Source organism: Aegilops tauschii, chromosome 2 (genome assembly GCF_002575655.3).
Source record: "Aegilops tauschii subsp. strangulata cultivar AL8/78 chromosome 2, Aet v6.0, whole genome shotgun sequence".
Taxonomy (NCBI): Eukaryota; Viridiplantae; Streptophyta; class Magnoliopsida; order Poales; family Poaceae; genus Aegilops; species Aegilops tauschii.
The window spans coordinates 424110859-424130470 of NC_053036.3; the positions used below are offsets into that span (position 1 = coordinate 424110859).

At 45.9% G+C, this 19612-nt stretch overlaps 1 protein-coding gene across 1 annotated transcript; it reads left to right on the plus strand.

Annotated features, from left to right (window-relative positions):
* Positions 1-2076: 2076 nt before the first annotated feature.
* LOC109749961 (uncharacterized) lies at positions 2077-3066 on the plus strand. Its single transcript, XM_020308896.1, has one exon. It carries the CDS (start codon positions 2077-2079, stop codon positions 3064-3066), a length of 990 nt encoding a protein of 329 aa, XP_020164485.1.
* Positions 3067-19612: the final 16546 nt, after the last annotated feature.

Below are 19612 nucleotides of genomic sequence, written 5' to 3' on the forward strand. Positions count from 1 at the left end.
TCTTTGGCCCACTGGATGTCTTCTGGCCCAAAAAAATCCACAAAAAGTTTCGCTGCGTTTGGACTCCGTTTGGTATTGATTTCCTATGATGTAAAAAACATGCAGAAAACAACAACCGGCACTAGGCACTAAGTCAATAGGTTAGTACCAAAAAATGATATAAAATGACTATAAAATGATTGTAAAACATCCAAGAATGATAATATAACAGCATGGAACAATCAAAAATTATAGATACGTTAGAGACGTATCATTTATATATCTCCTTATGGTGCTATTTTGTGAAGCCTCATGCCGCTTAAAAGAATTTTTGCACAATAATCAAAGCTGAAATATGAAATGTTATTCGGTTTGTATCTTTTTGTTGCCATAGGTGCTGCACACATTGAGGCTTTCAGTGATTCTTTATGAGTAGTGCAGCAAATATCCAAGGGTTATCAATGTTTTGACGAATCACTTATAGTTTACCTTGAGGTATGTCTAGATATAGAATTTACCTTGGGTTGATTTAGTATTGCTCGTAGATTTAGACATGACAAATGAAGAGAAAATGAGTTGGCACAATAGGCATCCCGCTACCATATTGATCATGGTGCATTGCATATCTATCAATAGCCGATGCTTGGTCTCACCGACATAGGTAAGGCCGAACCAAAGCCCACCGCTTCGGCCACTAATAAAATTTTTATGCAAGCAAAAGCAAGTATTAGATGAAGTTCATTATTGGTTATCTGTAAAATCCTAGCGAAAAGGTGAACAATATGGTTTGGAGGATGGCTTGGAGACACATATCTATGGAACTTTATCACCGGATTGTTAATGAAATTGAGAAGATTTCGCCAAGTTTGCATCAAGAAGTTCACACAAAGCAATGGTCGATATACTTATCGCCCTAAGCAGACATGGCCGATGGAGTGTTGACATTGTCCTTAGAGTAAATATGGCACAAGTTATTTTTCGGCACGCTAGCTTTGCCGAAAAATAGGGGGGCATGTGTTGACGCTCAAAAGTGGCACAATCGTAAAAGTTGCTTAAAGCTATGTCAAGATTAATTCAAACTTATGATTGGAAGTCACCATGGGATGACTCTCTTTAAGAAGATCAAGATGGATATGAAGATGGTTTAAAACGGAGCTTGGAAATAGTTATGACAAGTTTAGAGATGTTTGTGTTGACACCAGATTAAAGAATGTCACGTAATTCAATTAAGATGGCCTCTTATGGAAAATATTTCAACACAAAAGTTGTGCGTCTCGTCGAAACGGTTGATTTTAATATAAAAATTGTCCTAATCCGAGGTCGTATGCAACCTATGGAGGCAAAACAAGGTCAGAAACATAAGCTGCAAAGTCATTTCGGACTGACCAAGTTGATTTGACTCGGTGAGACCGAGTTGATCTAGAAAATTACAGAAGGATACAGAGAGTTGGCAACGTTCACTCGGTGGGACCGAAACGAACCACTCGATGGCTCCGAGTTGATCCGGAAAATTGGCAAATATTCCTGTCCGAGTTAGGTTAGGGTTTTTGATGTTTTGGACGGAATTTTTAGTCCTTTTTCTTGTACGGGAAGTTCAGCCGCCTCATAAATAAATAAGAGGCGACGGCCGATTAAACAACACACAATCGAACAGATCAATTTACTAATTTTTCGTGTTCATCTACTTTCTATCTCCCCCCTTATATATTTTTTCTCGTTCTTCATCCGTTCTTAATCTTGGAGGGCAGCTATCCACGAGGTCTTAGGGCGATCAGGTCGATGTAGGGCAGCCCATAGCCGCCGCTCGTTTAGACGGGGTCCCTTCCAGGCGTATGGGGTTTCGGGTTCTAAAAAGCATCCGCCGAATTGACTGCGTACCGTGCTTTCGGTTAAGTCTCCTTCAACATGAGCTACAATACATCACCCGGCGTCAAAGGTACACGTGTTCCTGTGCGAACACCGTCATCGCTGTAGGACAGGGCGAGGCGGAGCCCTACCCCCCAGCTCCCAAGCCCTCTCTGCTCAGGACTCAACACCGATCAGCAGTTGCTGCGCCGCCGCTGAAGCCCCCTTCTTTCAGTGCGATTTCTCTTTCCCATGTCCCGGCCGCTCCACAATCTCCGGCGACGCCTCCTCTCCTCAACCCTTCGAGTCCTCCCATCACCCTCGCACCGCCTCTCCACCACCTCCTCCACTCCGGCAACCCGCGCCCCCACCACCCTCGTGGCCGTCCTCTGGGACCTCGCAGCCTCCCGCCCGCCCTCCAAGCTCCCCCTCTACGACTCCGCCGTCCGCCTCCACCTCGCCGCCTCCTCCTTCGGCCGCCTCCGTTTCTCCGCCGCGTTCGTCCACCCCTGCCACCGGCTCCCCGACCCCGATCCCTCCGCCGACGCCACCAATCTCTGCCGCGTCTGCGGCCGCAAATTCCGCGCCCGCGACGCGCTGCTCCGCCACTTCGACACCATCCACACCCGAGAGCACGCCAAGCGGCTCGAACGAATCGAGTCCTCCCGCGGCGACCGCCGCGTGCGCCTCGCCGCGTCCCTGTCTCTCAAGCTCTCCAAGTACACCAAGGCCGCCCGCGAGCTCACCGCCGGCGTGAACCCCGGCTCTCCCGCCGACGAGCTCCGCCGAGCCAGAGTCCACGCCGAGCTCTCCAGATACCCGTCGACCGCCCTCCGGGATCGCGCCCAAGAGGTGCTCGACGATGGGTCCGTGGGGTGCCTGATGCTGGTCTCGGGGCGGGAGGAGCTCTCCCCTCTGCTGCGACTGGCGAAGGAGAAGGGCGTGCGGTCGGTGGTGGTCGGCGGCGAGTCAGGGCTGGCAAGGTGGGCAGACACAGGCTTCACCTGGGCGGAGGTGATCGCCGGAAAGGCCAGGAAGGCAGCGCCGTCCATGTCCGGGAAATGGCGCGACAGGGACGTGCTTAAGGGGCTGGAGTGGAGATATGAAGATGACGACGAGGAAGAAGTGGTGTTTGAGGAGGACGGCGATGGAGATGGTTCAGAAGAGCTGGCGGGGAGTGCAAACGGAAAGCCATGGTGGAAGCTGGAATCAGATGGCGAGGACTCATCACTTTGCACATAAAGTGTTTGTTCATTTGCTGCTTGGGGGTTGGGATCCTTCAGAGTTCAGAAGAAGTGTGGATTATGCTACACCAGTGGTGCCATCAGATCTTTGAACAATGATCTGTTTGCACGTGCAAGGATGAGTAGTTCAATCGAAGTTCTATGCTAGGCAGAGCTTTTGCTTTAGATCATTTGAACTCTCTCTGAACTTGTGTAAGACATGACCAATCCTGATCCCTTGCGTTCGTATGCAATGTGTGTCCTTTGTCGTTGAGATCGGAGATCATTTCTAATCCTTTGTACTGGTTTGTTATATACGAGTATATATTAGAATGGTATCTGTCTACAGGACAGTGGTAACTTCAGATTACCGAAACGTTGTTAATACTGAGTAGAGTGAGCGGCACTGAATGATCCATTTCTTTACTGGATGATTCAGCGTGAGCTACAGTGAAACAATGTTTACTGGATTTCTTACAAGTTCAATGCTTATTCGGTAGAACTGCCATTTGTTGCATAGTTACCACAAACTTGGTCTTTATTTTATGGAGTATTTTGATGGCACAAATGGCTTATGCCGAAAAGTTGGTCAATTAGAAATCTATACAGAAGAGTTAGAAACTGGAGGCATCATCTCCAACAGCCATGAATCCTGCTCGCTGCTGCACTTTGCTTATCATAGTAGTACATCTAGTAGTTTTGAGATGAAAGGTTTTCTGTAGGTAATTGCCAGTAAACTGGATACATACTTATAATTCTGCCACTAACCTTTTTCAGGAACCTACCGCTTCGGCTATTATTGCTACTCCTGTAGTACTTGATGATTGCAGGGATATCCTTTGCTGGAAGCTCACTCCTGGTAAATGCAATTCAAAGAGCACTTGCAAGTTGTGTTCAGAACAAATTCATGCTGTGCAGGCAAATCAACCGAGGCAGGTAAATCAATCAACCAAAGGTATTATGCAGCAGGTCTGGAAGCACAAATTCATGGCTCCAAGGGTCAAAACTTTTGCTCGGCGCTTACTTAGGCATGCTCTCCCTACTGGTCTTAGAGCTGGCAGATTTTTCCTGTCATATTTCTTGTACATCCTCCAGATGTGATTCAGATGAAGATGATATGCACCTTTTCTTTCTCTGCAACTTTGCTAGAGCCTCTTGGTTCGGGCACCCTTGGTATATTAAATCTGATATTCTTGCTCTCAATCATAATTTTGTTCTTGATATTATTCGGGATCTACTCCTTCCGTCCCATAATGTAAGGTGTTTTTTGACTCTAGTGTAGTGTCAAAAAACGTCTTACATTATGGGACGGAGGGAGTAATTAACATGAACCATCCGCAAGCCTCTATTCCTATTATAACGAGTATTTAACAAAAAACTACCATGGCTGCTTCAAGAGATATCAATAACACCAACATCAGCTGGAGATGCAGACAACCGTTCTTTCAAGAAACCTCTCATTCTCTTAATGTTGTTTATCACATTTTCAGGAATACCAATGGAATTGCTCACAACTGTGCTCATCAGGTTCTAAACTTGAGAGTAGAACCTGCCATTAGTTGTTCTCTTCTTCTCATGCCAGTGTATCTTGCCTTTTCTGCAATCTCTTCTCAACTTTCAGGTTCAGGGCTATGTAACTCATGCTGTACATTGTCTATGAATTGAATGAAACAGTGGCGCTTGATGGCGCCTTTCTTGTGTTCAAAAAAAAAATCTGTCGAACTGCCGGTGTGCGACTTGGCACACCGCGCTGTGGATTGGGAGGCCTGGTAGCCTGGCACGCGAACCTCACCGCGCACTCCGCAAGGTACCGGTGCTATGATAGCAGTAGGCAGCATGTCCGTCGATCCGGCGGCTCTTGGTGAGGGAGAGCCTGCTCCTACTAGGCTACTACTGCTATCCGTCCGTAGGAGAGCGGCCATGCAGTGCAGGTATAGCCCGCTGATCCGACACACCGACACCAAGCCGGCGGGCATCGTCTAGGCAGTAAATTTCCGTGGGAGCGCCGCGAGGTCCGTGGGTGGTCTCTACTGTACGTCCTGTTGTGTTTGTGTCGAATATTTTATACTAGTTGGGTTTCGCTTAGACTTGGTGTTGTACTGTGGGTAGGATACTTGTAGTGTCGGAGTCGGACACGTTGTACCCTTGGCCTCTTATATATGAAGAGACACCCCACGTTGTAACCCATGACGACTAGATAGCGACAGGCTCGCAAGGGGGTGCTGGCGGCTTGTGCCGGCGTTCGGGTGGCCGGTGTTGTGGTATCTCGGGAAGGAGCGCCCGTAGTCATTGTCCCGGGGAGTAGGCGAGTTCGCCGAACCTCGTTAACAAATCTCGGTGTTGTCATTGCTCATGTGATTACTTGTTCCATGGTGGATCGACCACGCACCTCGGATAATTCTAACAAGTGGTATCATGAGCTAGGCTACGAGGCAGTTGTTTAGTTGATCCAGAGGAGACGAAGATGCCGCGGAAGGATCCGCGTCGACGACGGAGTCGGCGAGATCGAAACTCGACGCCTGCAGCACAACCGTGTGAGGCTACGCAGTTGGGCTAAGGTACGGTTCAGCACGTGGCTGGAGGCGGGCCAGCGGTGCCCAACGCGGACACGCGTACGTGCTGTTGTTGGACAAGGCAGATGCGTATTAGACACTGCTTGTGCAGGTTTCAGCGGTTATCTCGGTACAGCAATCAGAACCGGATTTGTTTTGGAAAAAAAATCGGGACCGAGTCCCTGGAGGCAACGGCCTCGTGCCAAAAGCGGAGAGCTACTGCTGCAAATAAAAGCTGCAGCAAGCGTACGGCCAAGGCACAAGAGGCAACAGATCCAATCAGCGGAGAGAAAATCCATCAGATTGAATAGGGGCTACGCATCCATTGGAAAGCAAGGGCTGAGGCAAAGCAAGTTCGCTAGCATCGGGGAAGTTGGGCCAAGACAGGAGCTACGTCACGTGAAGACCAGCTAGTAGTGCGCAGAGGTTCCGTTCGTGTACTTGGGATCACGAGAAGACTGCTCGGTTATTTTTCAGTCAGCCGTACAAAGAACTATGACGCCATCTGGTATCAGGTTTGAGGTGAAGAAGTTCAACGTAACTGGAAGCTTTGGGTTATGGCAGACAAGGGTGAAAGATTTGTTGGCACAACAGGGATGCTTGAAGGCATTGTTGCAGGAAGCCAAGCCAGCTAAGATGGAGGCGGATGACTGGGAGGAGTTACAGTTGAAAGCAGCCGGGACTATACGGTTGTGTCTGTCAGACCAGGTTATTTATCATGTGATGGATGAGAATTCGCCGAAGAAGATCTGGGAGAAGCTGGAAAGTCAGTTTATGTCCAAGACTGCGACGACCAAGGTGTATCTGAAGCAAAAGTTGTATGGGATGAGGATGCACGAGGGGTAAGATCTTGTGGAGTATATAAACGCCTTTAATCAAGTCGTGACGGATCTAGTACGCTTGGGTGCGACGGTTGACGACGAGGATAGGCAATTCTGCTTCTTTGTTCGTTGCCATCATCCTATGACCATTTGATCACTACTTTGACGCACGGCAAGGAGACCGTCAAGAATGAGGATATTACTGCGGCATTGCTATCTTATGATATGAGAAAGAAGAACGCGGTGGAAGTCTCTCATGGTGAAGGTTTGCTAGTCAAGGGTGAGCAGTGGCGGAAGGGATATGAGGCTGGGAAGAACAAGAAAAAGAAAAAGAATATACAGTGTCACAAGTGTAAGCAATGGAGACATATGAGAAAGGACTGTCCAGAACTCAATGGTGGGGCCTGTGCTAATAAGGCAACTCATGGTGATGACTCAGACAGCAGTAGTGATGTCCTCATAGTATCAGACAGGCGGTCAACCAAAAGTGAAGCGTGGATGTTGGATTTAGCTTGCTCTTTTCATGCGACACCCAACAGGGAGTGGTTCTCTTCGTACAAGTCATACAAGTCTGATGAGTTTGGTTTAGCCTATGTGGGCGATGACACAGGTTATCGTGTTGCTGGAGTAGGTGACATCAAAATCAAGATGTTTGACGGAGTTGAGCGGATGCTTCGGGGAGTCAGGCATGTGCCAGGGCTAAGGAGGAATCTAATTTCGCTTGGTGTTCATCATGATGGTGGTATGGTATTCCGTTGTGATCGGGATAGGAAGACCATGAGAATCATGGAAGATAAGGTGACCGTAATGATTGGAGAGAGGACGGCTTCGCATCTTTACAAGTTGCAAGGGAGCACTATTGCAGGTGGAGTCATGGAGACTGGAGTTGCGGGAGTAGCAGCGGGGTTCCACGGTGGCGGCGGGTCTGGGGCAGACTCGTCGAGTAGCTCTCAGTAAGCTACGAAGAAGACAGCACAAGTCCGAAGTACATGAAAGTTTGACGCATGGACAAATTCAAGGTGGTGAAGAATATTCGCCAAGGTGGAGTTTGTTGTGTTTGTGTCGAATATTTTGTACTAGTTGGGTTACGCTTGGACTTGGTGTTGTACTGTGGGTAGGATACTTGTAGTGTCGGAGTTGGACACGTTGTACCCTTGGCCTCTTATATATAAAGAGGCACCCCACGTTGTAACCCATGACGACTAGATAGCGACAGGCTCGCAAGGGGGTGCTGGTGGCTTGTGCCGGCGCCCAGGTCGCCGGTGTTGCGGTATTTCGGGGAGAAGCGCTCGTAGTCATTGCCCCGGGAAGTAGGCGAGTTCGCCGAACCTCGTTAACAAATCTCGGTATTGTCATTGCTTATGTGATTGCTTGTTCCTCGATGGATCGACGACGTACCTCGGATAATTCTAACACGTCCCGTCCGATACCCACGCAGAGAGCCTCAGAGTCAGTCACAAGACGACGTGTTGTTCGTGGGGCGGCGTCCTGCTGTTCCTCGATCCCGTCCCGCCGGCCACGGTCACGGCGTCCCCCTAGCCGCGGATTAACTTCGACCCGGCGTACGTGCTGCCTGGGCTGCTGTTTCTTGTTTCGTTTTTGCGTGAATGCCTGATCATTTCGTGAAGTAAGCTTGTCCGTGAGCAGCACACGTGTACGGCACATCCATCCGAGATGAACTATCATCATGCAAAGGAACGGTACGAGTAAATGCAGAGAATCCAATGACTTGATCTAGTTACGACAAACAGAAAAATGGGGAGGCGACAAGGCTGGCCTACCCTACCCCGCCCGGCGACCTGATCGGATCATATCAGACCAGGTCATCCTGACCCTGGACCCGAGCTCTTCCATGATGACCATAGGCCATGTTCTTTTCACATTAAAGCTGGGCAAGGTACTGGTACTATATCATAATAGGTCACTTCCAATAAATGAAACAAGATGATGCTAGTACCTTCTGGGATTTGAGATCCATCACGAGCTAGAACAAGCATCGGCTAAAATACGTGTCTTGCATGCACTGAACCGCAATGCACGAATACACGAACAAGTGGAATTAATAAGAGTGCCCAAAGTTCAGAAAAAAAAGTCGAACAATTTCTCGCATAAAGTTAAACATGAACAAGGAACCTCATTTTTTAAGGGAAAAACAAGGAACTCTTTGCATCGACGGACATACTCCACCCGTTCTAATTTATAATGCATCCACGCAAATTAAGATTTAAAACCATCACTTTGACAAGTGGGGCGTTTTGGAGCTCGGCCTTGATGGAGGCCGAAATGTTTGAAATTTTTAAAATTCAAAATTTTCTGTTTCAAAAAAAATCTGAAAATTTTGTACAGTGTAGACAAGGATGTGATGTGTATGTGTGTAAAAATTCAGAATGAAATACGCTAAAATGTGACCTGTACAAAAAAGAAAATTTCATGGATTTTGAGAATGAATAGTATCATGTGCTAAAAAGCCCCAGAAATTTTTGCACAGCCCTCACTTCAACGTATTTCGTCCTGAAAATTTACACACATGCGTGTTATGCCTCCATGTATATCTATAATTTTTTTTCAGAATTTTTTGAAATTTAGAATATGAATTTTGAAAAATGCAAATGGAGGCCTCCATGGAGCTCGGCCTCCAAAAGCAATTTTCGCGCTTTAACCATAAATATAACGCTCCGAAATATGCAAACAACAAGTTAGAATGGCGTTTCTTCGCAGCAGTTAACTATGAAAACAAGTTAAAAAGAGAGTCGTCGAAAACAAACAAAGGTTGCTAATGAACTACAGCTTTGTCACTCTAAGTCCTTTTATTACCAGCTTATCACGCTTATGCCGTTGGTTAGTCTTTGCTCTAGTTCGCCAAGTTTGCATACGTTTCGACAAGTTTTTAAAACTTCATCAAGTTTCAACTGCCGGGACTTAATACAAACGAATGCCAAAATCATCAAGTTTCACAAACTAAAATTTAAAACTTGATGTGCCGTCATGTGGAATCCACTGGTTTTGTGGATCACGAAGCAACCATGCGGCCAGGCATGGCTGGGCAGGTGTGTGCCCCCGCGTCTGCATGCCCCTTTGAATTTCTCTAGGCTTGTGCTTATTTATTTTTTAAATATTGCCATGGATGACATGCATGCCATCATCATCAATTGAATCTTTATGATTTTAGAGGATAATTGGTTTGATGCCAATATTTGGCATTGCCAATACTTGGCAAGCCAGCAATTGGCAATATCAAAAGTTGCCAATAATTGACAACTTTTTGTGAGGTTGGCAAGTAAACATGGTAGCCAACCAAGCACTAGCCAATATTTGGCATTTGCCAAATGTTGGTATGCCAATTTTTGGCGTCAAACCAATTATGCTCTTAGATTAGGATAAATACACTTTTTTGAATAGCCACATAATATGGGATTAGTGCGGAGCCGAAAAGTCACCAAGAGCCAAGGGGTGGTTACATAGCATGAGTGTGGTTGTTCTACATCCAGACACACTGCACCCATGATGAACAGTACAAAAGCAAACAAAATAAAAAATTGTGGAACTTTATGACTTAGATTATGACTAAATGTTGTAGGTGCTTACACAATTTGATGGCCAAATGACATCCGAGGAGCTCCATGCAGAAAATAACAAAACTGATGCTCAAACTTTTGTGCACTATTGAGCATTTTTTCTTTGTTTGTATGGAGCTCATTGGCTGTTATCCAAATTTTGCAAGAGCCTACCAAAATTTGGTCATAATCGAAGCCACAACGTTTCAGTTTATTTTTTATTTTTTACTGATCATCATGGGTGCAGTGTGTCTCGTGTAGCCACAACTTTCCCTACATATAGCAACTTAAAAATAACATTGATTGCATACAATCAAATGTATGTACCCAGTTTTAAGGAGATGACAAATATTTCAACGTTCACACCGATTGACTAGGTACTGTCATGCACTGTGAAATGATGTACTCTTGTTGTAAATCAAGACAAAAGTAGACCATACAAAGTGTACTTACGCCAAGAAAGAAAGTGATACGTGAAGGTTTGTATATTGTTGAGGCTCCTCTGGACAAAAATATACTTTGGAGGAAAACAAAGGAGTCAGAGCTTAAGGGTAAATTTCGACTAATTCATAATTGTAGTATTGCACCAAGCCCAACAACAGTCACATGATAGGGGAGTGAATAGCATAAAACTACCACTTTTCGTGCTATGGTATTAAAAAACTACCGAAAATTTGTTTGTGACTAATACCTATCACTGTTGGCGTCGGCTGTCTCAAAAAATCCAAATGGGCGAGTGGTTAACATCTGATCAGATTTATGACAGCTGGGGTCCGCATGTAAGATAACAGTTCGTTTGACCGTTTATTTGACTGTTAACTTACATGTGAGGCCTACATGTCAATGTCTGTTCCACATATTCAAATAAAATAAATCTTCATTCCCAATCAGGTCCCTGAAAATAAAATAAAAAGCAATCGGGTCCCTGAAAAATAAAACAAAAGGCAATCGGGTCCCCGCCGGCAAGCTCGTCGCCGGAGATGATGCGGGCGTCGGCCGGCCTTCAGCGGCGCCGTCCCTGCAGCTCTGCTGCACGCGCCGGAGCTCGAGGCTGTCGTTGCTGCCCTGTTTCACGCGGCAGAGCTCGAGGGCTCCCTACTGCCAGCTGCGGGCGAGGCAGCCATGGCGAGCTCGCCTCAAGGCGTTGCAGATGGGGCCAGGCACGGCGGTCGTCGGACGTGAAGAAAGCGAGCTCGACCTGAGTGCAAGGAGGCCAGCAGGAGGTGCGGGAGTTGGCTGAGCTCCGCCGGAGATGGGGCTGGGCGGCGCACGCGCTATAGGAGGCGAACTATGGGGAGGAGGGAGGAGGCGTGGGTGGTCGAGCTGCTCGCCGGCTGCCTCCGCGCCCGTGGCGGTGGCCAACTGTAGCCCGTCGCCGTGGCCGGCCGTGAGCGGTGGCTGGCCGTGAGGAAAGAAGAGAGAGATCAGGGGAGGGGAGTAGAGAAGAAAGGGAAGAAGATGAAGCTTACGGGTGGGCCCCACATGTAAGTTAACGGTCAAACTAAACAATCAAACAAACGGTTTGTTTAGGAGCGGGCCCGACTTGTCATAATCCAGATCAATTTTGAATCACATGGTGATTTGGGTTTTTTGAGACAGCCGATGCCAACAGTGGTAGATATTAGTCACAAACAAATTTCCGGTAGTTTTTTGGTACCGTAGCACGAAAAGTGATAGTTTTATGCTATTCACTCCATGATAGGGCATTAGCTCTAACCTCATGAAAAAGATTTGTTCCTTGGAAAGTTATAATGCACCATCTCTCATTCTCTTCTTTCTCTCTCCCTTCTCTCTCTAAGCAAGTAAGACATAATCTAAAAAAATTGTTGTGTTTTTACTTGTGCATCATCAAACGTTTCTTCTCGAGTACTCAACTACTACCGGCATCGTTGGTATCACGGATATCTAACATGTAGTGCAGTTTAAATACTCTGAAACTTTATTTTGAATTTTGATTCCTGCTACTTCTGGAATGCAGTGATCTAAATATTCAGTACCACACATATTTCTGGACTAAATAGTTTAGGAATATATCATGAGAATTGCTCCCTCCTTCTGAGTTCACAAAGCACCTAAGGGAAAAAAGGTCAAACACTAACGAAGCCATGCCAAACAATCCCCCTGATTAAACGTACACAAACCCTTCTCAAAATTTGACCTAACTTTGACTATGAATTTGAGTATTTGGCCAAGAAATTATGAGTAATATGGCACAGTTTACTACTCCCTCTGTTCGGAATTACTTGTCACAAAAATGGATGTATCTACAACTAAAATACATCTAGATACATTCATTTCTTGGACGAGTAATTCCGAACGGAGGGAGTACCTACCATTGGGTTCGTATTTGAAAGAGCAGTTGCAAAAATGCTATAGCTATTTGCTAAAAGAAACAATGTTATGTAGGTGCGACATATTTCAGTCCAACACCCATACGATTAGAGATGAGTCAGTTTGTGGGCCTTTGTATGTTGCATGTATTTAGTCTGGCCGAGCATGTATCGGACAAAAATGGTGGTTGCATTACAGTTGTGAGTTGTGTAACAAATATATTTGAGCATGCCCTCCAAAATATACGAAGGCTCTTAGCAAATTTATAAATGTATCATTTCAGTGTGTCGACATCTCTAGCTTGATTAAATAGATGAAACTTTAGCTCCGAATACTCGCATCACTCTATCGAGAACTTCTACTCCCTCCGTCTGGGTTTGTAACTCGGGCACGGATTTTAGGTATTTAATTTAAGTAACAAGCTTATATACCATAAAATACATGTTTAGAAACTTCATTCCACGACAAATCTAAGAATAAACATGTAGATACTTTTACTCCGTATATACTTTCTACTCTACTAACCCTATATAATGTATTTGACCCAAGAAAATCCTATATATAATGTAAATATTATGACACACCTACAGCTGTTAAATGCTCACATCGGAAGTTGTTGCAAATCCTACAAAGGATTGCATTGGAAAAGAAAGGGGTAGTAGTAGCATGCATGTGAAGCTAGACTGACTACCTCAGCTATTGGCCAACAAGCTATCATAACACAGTTGGCGCGCAGCTGCGCGCTAGCTAGCTGCTAGTACTAGTACTCATAGATGCGGTGCCCAAGAGATCATTTTAGGCGGCCAAAGGATCTTGATTGACTGGCGTCACAGGTCAGGTCTTTGTCGTGTATTGCTGAGCTCTAATGCATGGTTGCGTACTTGTATGGAAAAATTAGACATGCATGTATGAACAAATCTATGCTCTCCTTTAAGCAGGTAGTATATAATGGAGATATTTCATGTTCTTCCTGCTAGTAGTATATGCAACCAAATCATACATAATACTCAAAAAAGGAGGAAGAACGATTGATGCCAGCCATCAATTGCTTGGATCAAGAAGCAAGCAGCAAAACAAATTAAGTGTTAATCAATCCAGAAGAAGTTCCTATAAGAATATCTCAAGAAGGAGATCCACAAAACCAACCAAGAACATACAAACGCATCAGATCTCCAAAGAGTGATCGAAACAAACAGGGATTGATAAACCTGTGGTGTTTGAACGAACATAGATGATAAATAGGGGACAGATCGATCGATAAGATCATATAATAAAGGACTGATGTAGCACATAACATAACGTGGCATGACATACTTTAGCAATCAGCAGCAGCTCACGTCTTGTCTTGCATAAGCAGGTAATAGTTCCTGTGAAAATAACACGGACGTCGATTCGGACCAAGTCGCTTGATTCCCCATGGCCATGGTGGCGTGGCGTACGAAGAAGAGGCAGCGCAGCTCTGGAGGAAGAAGGAGAGGAGGGAGGAGGAGGAGGAGGCTAGAAGGAGATCGGGTGCATCGATCTGATCTGATAATGGCTTCTTGACTCACATGAGCACTAGAATAACCCCAAAACCCAGATCATCTTCATGCACCATATCTCTAGCTAACACCTCACCTCTGACCCCTTTTATCTTCTCTCTCCTCCGCCCCCCCTCGTACACCTGCAGACTCTCTTTCCTCATGAACTATAGCTCCCCCGACCTCTCCTTCTTGGAAGTAGGTGCCGGAGGAAAGAGGAGGAGGTGGTGGTGATGATGGCGAAGGGCCCAAGGTGCTCCAGGCAGCATGATTGCTTCTTGGAAGTTGGGGGAGGAGGAGGAGAGGGAGGCGCTCCTAGCATCACATGGTGTGGAATGATGAAGGCCATCGACACAAGCCACACACGTCCTCTCTTGGTCTCTTGGGCTTTTCATCTTCTTTCCAGGGGTCTCCCTCACCCCATGATGTGACGGTGATGGTAGTGGATGCTGGATATGGATGGTGGTGATGGAGTTTGGCTAGTCTAGAAGGTTTTACTTAGCGATAATCGAGTGCAGTGTTTCGGTGCCCAGGCTCATCTGCACCCGACCAGAAAAAAATCACAAAAACTTCAAAAAAAATCAAAAAATTCCAAAAAAAATTGTATGGTAGACAATTTATCACGTGAGGTCCGTTTCAAATTTTAGATCATTTGGACTTCTTAGCAGCTCTCAGCAAAAAAGACAAATCGGGTCAGAACAGTGCATTAACAGTAAACATTTTTACAGACCCCGCATTTGTCTTTTTTGTCGAGAGCTGCTCAGATGTCCAAATGATTTGAAAATTAGATCGGACCTCACGCATCAAATTATCTATCACACAAAAAAGTTTAGAATTTTTTAAAATTTTATACTATTTGTTTTGATTTTTTTATCAGGGCGGGTGTGGCTGAGCCTGGGCTCAGAAGTGGATTACCGGCGATAATCCTACATCTACATAGAGTAACAGAGCTTTTACGGGAACACTTCACACTAATTACCTTCCCCCTGAATTTCATAGGGGTGGCCCCCTCCTCCCTCCATAATCCAACCAGAAAATGCCACCTAACATCAACCGTAAAACCGGTAAAAACCTGTCTGTAACTCTAGCATTACTCTTTATTTAGGGCATTTTAAAGGCCTTGCTTTATCCGGGTCTTCCTCTTGGGACCAGTAAAAAGAAGTACTGATATTTTTTGTAATACCTGCAAGGCAAATTGCTAAATTGTATTTGGATTACAACTATTTCGTTTCGAGAAGACCATGATCACATGAGAAAAATGCTGAACCCTTACGAAAGTATCCTTACAAGAAAAACACAGGTTCTTGTGTATATATCAACGTCATCTTCCTTCTGTACTTGTCGGGAGCAAAGCTCGATTCCGCCTTTGGATCTCCGTGACACCCTCAGTGCCAGGGTAATGTTGTTGACACAACAGCTAGGAAGTCGCCGACCGGAGCCAGAAGAAGCCGAAGACGAGAATTGAGGATCAGGTCGCCGTCTCGGAGAAGAAGGCGAGGCCTCTCCTGTTACGTCTAACCGCATCTAGGATGGGTGTCCAACCCTCCTCCCGGGTCTTTAATGATTGCCGCGGCCGAGGAAGGAGCGGTTGGTATGACACTAACATCGTATGGTATAAATATCATATGTGAATGTATCGTGTACTCAACAGTGCATGCTTGAGTAAATACATCATAGACAATACACACACAACCACTAGCACAAGTCAAACTGATACCATACGGGATTATGGGGGGTGTTTGTTTCCAGGAACTTTTTGGTGTAGGGACTAGAAAAAGTCCCTCTTAGAGACTTTTTAACCAAACAGCAGGGACTACTAGGGACTAAAAGTTGCTTTTTGGGACTAAATGAAGAAGACTCTCAAGGAGAGTCTTTTTTGGGACTTTTTAGGACTTTTCCAACAATGCCTCTCCCTGCACCCATTGCCCCGCCGCCCCATGGTGTTGTTTGGTTGTTATTTTTCTGTATAGTAGGGGTAACATGGTCTTTTACATGTCATTTAATAACCTCTAGGGAGGGACTAGGGACTTTTTAGTCCCTGAAAACAAACAGGGAGGGGCTTTTTAGGGACTAGGGACTTTTTAGTTGGGACTAGAAAAAGTCCTAGGACTTATGAACCAAACAGGGCCTATATCGAGTACTCAACAACGTACAATTGGATTCATCCACGAGGGGTAAGCATATAAACAATAAACCAGCAAGGGAGGGAGGGAGGGAGGGAGGGAGAGAGAGAGAGAGAGAGAGAGAGTATGCACACAACTAACACAACTTGCTAATTCTATCTTGCCGTGGATAAGAACGAGACTAGCTCAACAACCAACCATGAGAATAAGGCAAAGAAACATTTAGTCTAACAACCTGGTTCATGTATTGAGAAGCTGGCATATGGGACCCATCAGGTTACACAGTGTGATCTCACTCATGTGCACATATGGGTCTCCAATGATCGCGCCAAGTACACATCACACTCAGGGCCTGACAGCAGGGACCCAGGAGGTTACCAAGACTAGTCGCAGTCGTGTACATATACGGGTCTCCAACAACCGTGCTAAGTACGCATCATTTGGCTCGTGTACTGAAAGGCTGACATCGGTGACCCAGTTGTTACAAAGTTCGGTCCCAATCGCGTACATACGAGCCTCCAACGACCTCGCCAAGATATGTATTTAAAGTGTAGGGATTCAAGAAAGGGGGTTCTTGGCTTTCAAAGAATAAAAAACATGGAATCACCCAACACTTCTTTCTTCTTTTTGTGTCTTGAATCTCTATTACCCAATAGCGAAGATTAATGGAGTGGAGTGAAGTGGGATAGAGTGGTGTGGAGTGGCTTGCAAGAGTAGAATGACTTGTGACGGTAGGAGATGGTCGCAACCGGAGTGTGCATGAGAGGATATTTGTAGAGAATACATTCCGACAATGAAAAGATATGCAAACTTTGTTATTCGAGCAATATACAGAGTCCAAACTCTAGCCATTACTTTAAAAAATAAACTAGGTTCCAAAGCACCGGTGGTAAACCAGCAAAACTATTGAAATGGTTCAAATACATTTGAACAGTTAGGGTAACATCCATGAACCAGATGAATACAATAGTCAGAAGTACCGATAGGTGGTTGAGTGGTGGTTCGAAACGGAAAAATGTAACACATTTTCTATGAAGATAAACAGCTCGAAAGTATCGGATAAAACCAGTTGCTCGGTAGTACCGCAGTAAACAAACCGTTCTCAAAATGAGAATTTGTAGAAAAGAGTAAGTCACATCTTGAAAGTACTACTCCCTTCGTCTCATTTACATTAGTGTCAAAAACGTTTTTATATTATGGGATGAAAGGAGTACCAGAAAAGCCGATGAAAAATAGTGTGCTCGAAAGTGTTCGAGCAAACAGAAAATATTTCAAAGTGGATTGGTTTGGCAGTTCTAGATCGAAAGAAGCGGTGGTTTTGAGTTGTTCAAGCTGGATTTGTTCTCCACATCCTCTAATTTTTGTTGGAGTGCACTCCAGAACATTTTTGGAGAATATCGTTTTGGAGAATCCACTGGAGCTGCTGTTGACGCTCGAAAATGGCATGATCGCAAAGAGTGACTTGAGGCTGTAGTAAGATGAGGTCAAATTTATGATATCATGTCATCATTGGATGGCTCTCTTCAAGCGGATCGAAATAGATATACAGATGGTCCAAAACGGAGCTCGGACGCAAAAGTTATGACAATCTAAGAGATGCTCGTATTGGCATCAAATCAAAGAATGGCATGAAACCTATGATGAGTAAATAGGCAGTTTTTTGATTAAATTAATCCATGAATGAATCATGAGCATGACATGGACAGCATTGATAACACACTGATTACGATCTAACAGAGCATGTACTACGCACATAGTAGAAACATCTACGCATATTGCTAGTACTGCTACAACAGAAAGAAACACGAGAGGGATAAACGATGTATACCCTCCAATCGGCCACGTGGCGGCGGTGGCGGTGGCAGCAGCCGCGGCATCCTCAGCGGCCTTCTTGTCGGCATCGGCCTTCTCAGCGGCGGCACGGCCGGCGTCGGTCGACATGGTGATGACGAAGGTGATGCGGACGTAGATGAACAGAAGCGAGCAGTCGCGTAGTCGCTACCCAAAAACCTAATCGCCCCTCTCCCGTATAGGATCCGGAGAGGCGGGGTTTCGGAGGCCTACTCTCCCGTCAACCGTGTACGCGGTGAACGGTACGGAGTCGCCGGCGGCAGCAGCAGCAGCAGCAGAGGAACAACATGGGCGTGGAGGCGGAGATGGAGATACGTTCTATTTTCGCGGCGGCTAGGGTTGGCAGCGCCCCACATATATATGTGCGGCCGCGCGTGGAGAGACGTGGGCTGAACCCACGTCCAAGTCGATAGCCCATGATCCGACGTCTCAGATCGTGGCCCTAGACTCTTCGTTCCTGACCGGCAAAAAGAAGCGCATAGGAGTGAGCTCGGCTCGGCTCAATCCCGCAACCCGCGGCGCGGCGCGTCGAGGAGGAGGAGGAGTGCGCGAGGGCTTCTTTTCTTCTCAAGCTCCAATAGCATGATGGAGAGAATCCCTTATAAACCACTCCAACTCTCCTTCCACTTCTGGGGTGGGACTAAACTTCCCACCACGTTGTCATGCCACCTACATGGGCCCTTAGAGATTAAATCTGAAATTGTCATATGGGCTCTAGGCCCATCTCATATTTCAACAATCCTCCACCAGATCTCAGGGGCCCACTTGTCCTTTGTTCCAAACGCTGTTTTGATATACCAGCATCTCAGTGGAGACCGATTACGGTTGAGCTCCACCTAAACCAAGTAGTTACACTCCTTCACAACTGAACAATGGACTATGCCTTGAATTGTCAGTTTGGCGTCAAGAAGTTTCACCACAAGTCTCACTGATACAAGGCTGCCGAAGGCCGACCCCTCGGGTGGAGCATATTAGTCACACTCCTCGCCTGTTCATGAGCTTGCTAGAGATCACCCCAATCTCATAGACTGTGACCAGCAGTCGGGCTCATATAGGTGTGTTCCTCCAAAGATCGCTCTGTAGGATAGCATCTTGCTTATACATATAAGCCTTGGAACACATTAAGACAGTAGTCATCCTTCCATACAGTTTCCGAGAGTATTGCATCTCCAACGGAGTGGGTTAGTAAAGTTACTCTCCTTAGTTCACCGCTGGCTTGTTTTCCCAGGTCCTACTTCACGGGATCTCCGATCACATAGGTTGGGTTACTACCATGGCAACTCATGTGGGTCTCATACCCATCTCCCTTGATGCGCTATCTATCACAACACGTGATAGCCCTTTAGTGAAGGGATCTGCCAGATTCTTAGCTGTTTGGATATAATCCAACGCTATCACTCCGGAGTTTCTCAATTTTCTGACAGCTTTCAATCTCATTCTTATGTGTTTGTTGGACTTCATGTTGTCCTTTGAACTCTTCACTTTGACAATAACTGTTTGATTGTCGCAGTTCATAAGGATGCCCGGAACCGGCTTCTCAACCACTGGCAAGTCCATCAACAGATCTTGAAGCCATTCTGCTTCGCCACCCGATGTGTCTAATGTTGTTAATTCTGCTTTCATTGTCGATCTTGTTAAGATCGTTTGCTTGCAAGACTTCCAGGAAACAGCACCACCTCCAAGAGTAAACATATACCCAGTTGTGGCCTTCATCTCATCAGCATCAGAGATCCAATTCGCATCACTATACCCTTCAAGTACCGACGGGTATCCGGTATAGTGAAGCCCATAGTTCATAGTACCTTTCAGATAG

Excerpts from the sequence above, each read along its gene's own strand:
- LOC109749961 (XM_020308896.1), top strand. The coding sequence starts at position 2,077 with ATGTCCCGGCCGCTCCACAATCTCCGGCGACGCCTCCTCTCCTCAACC.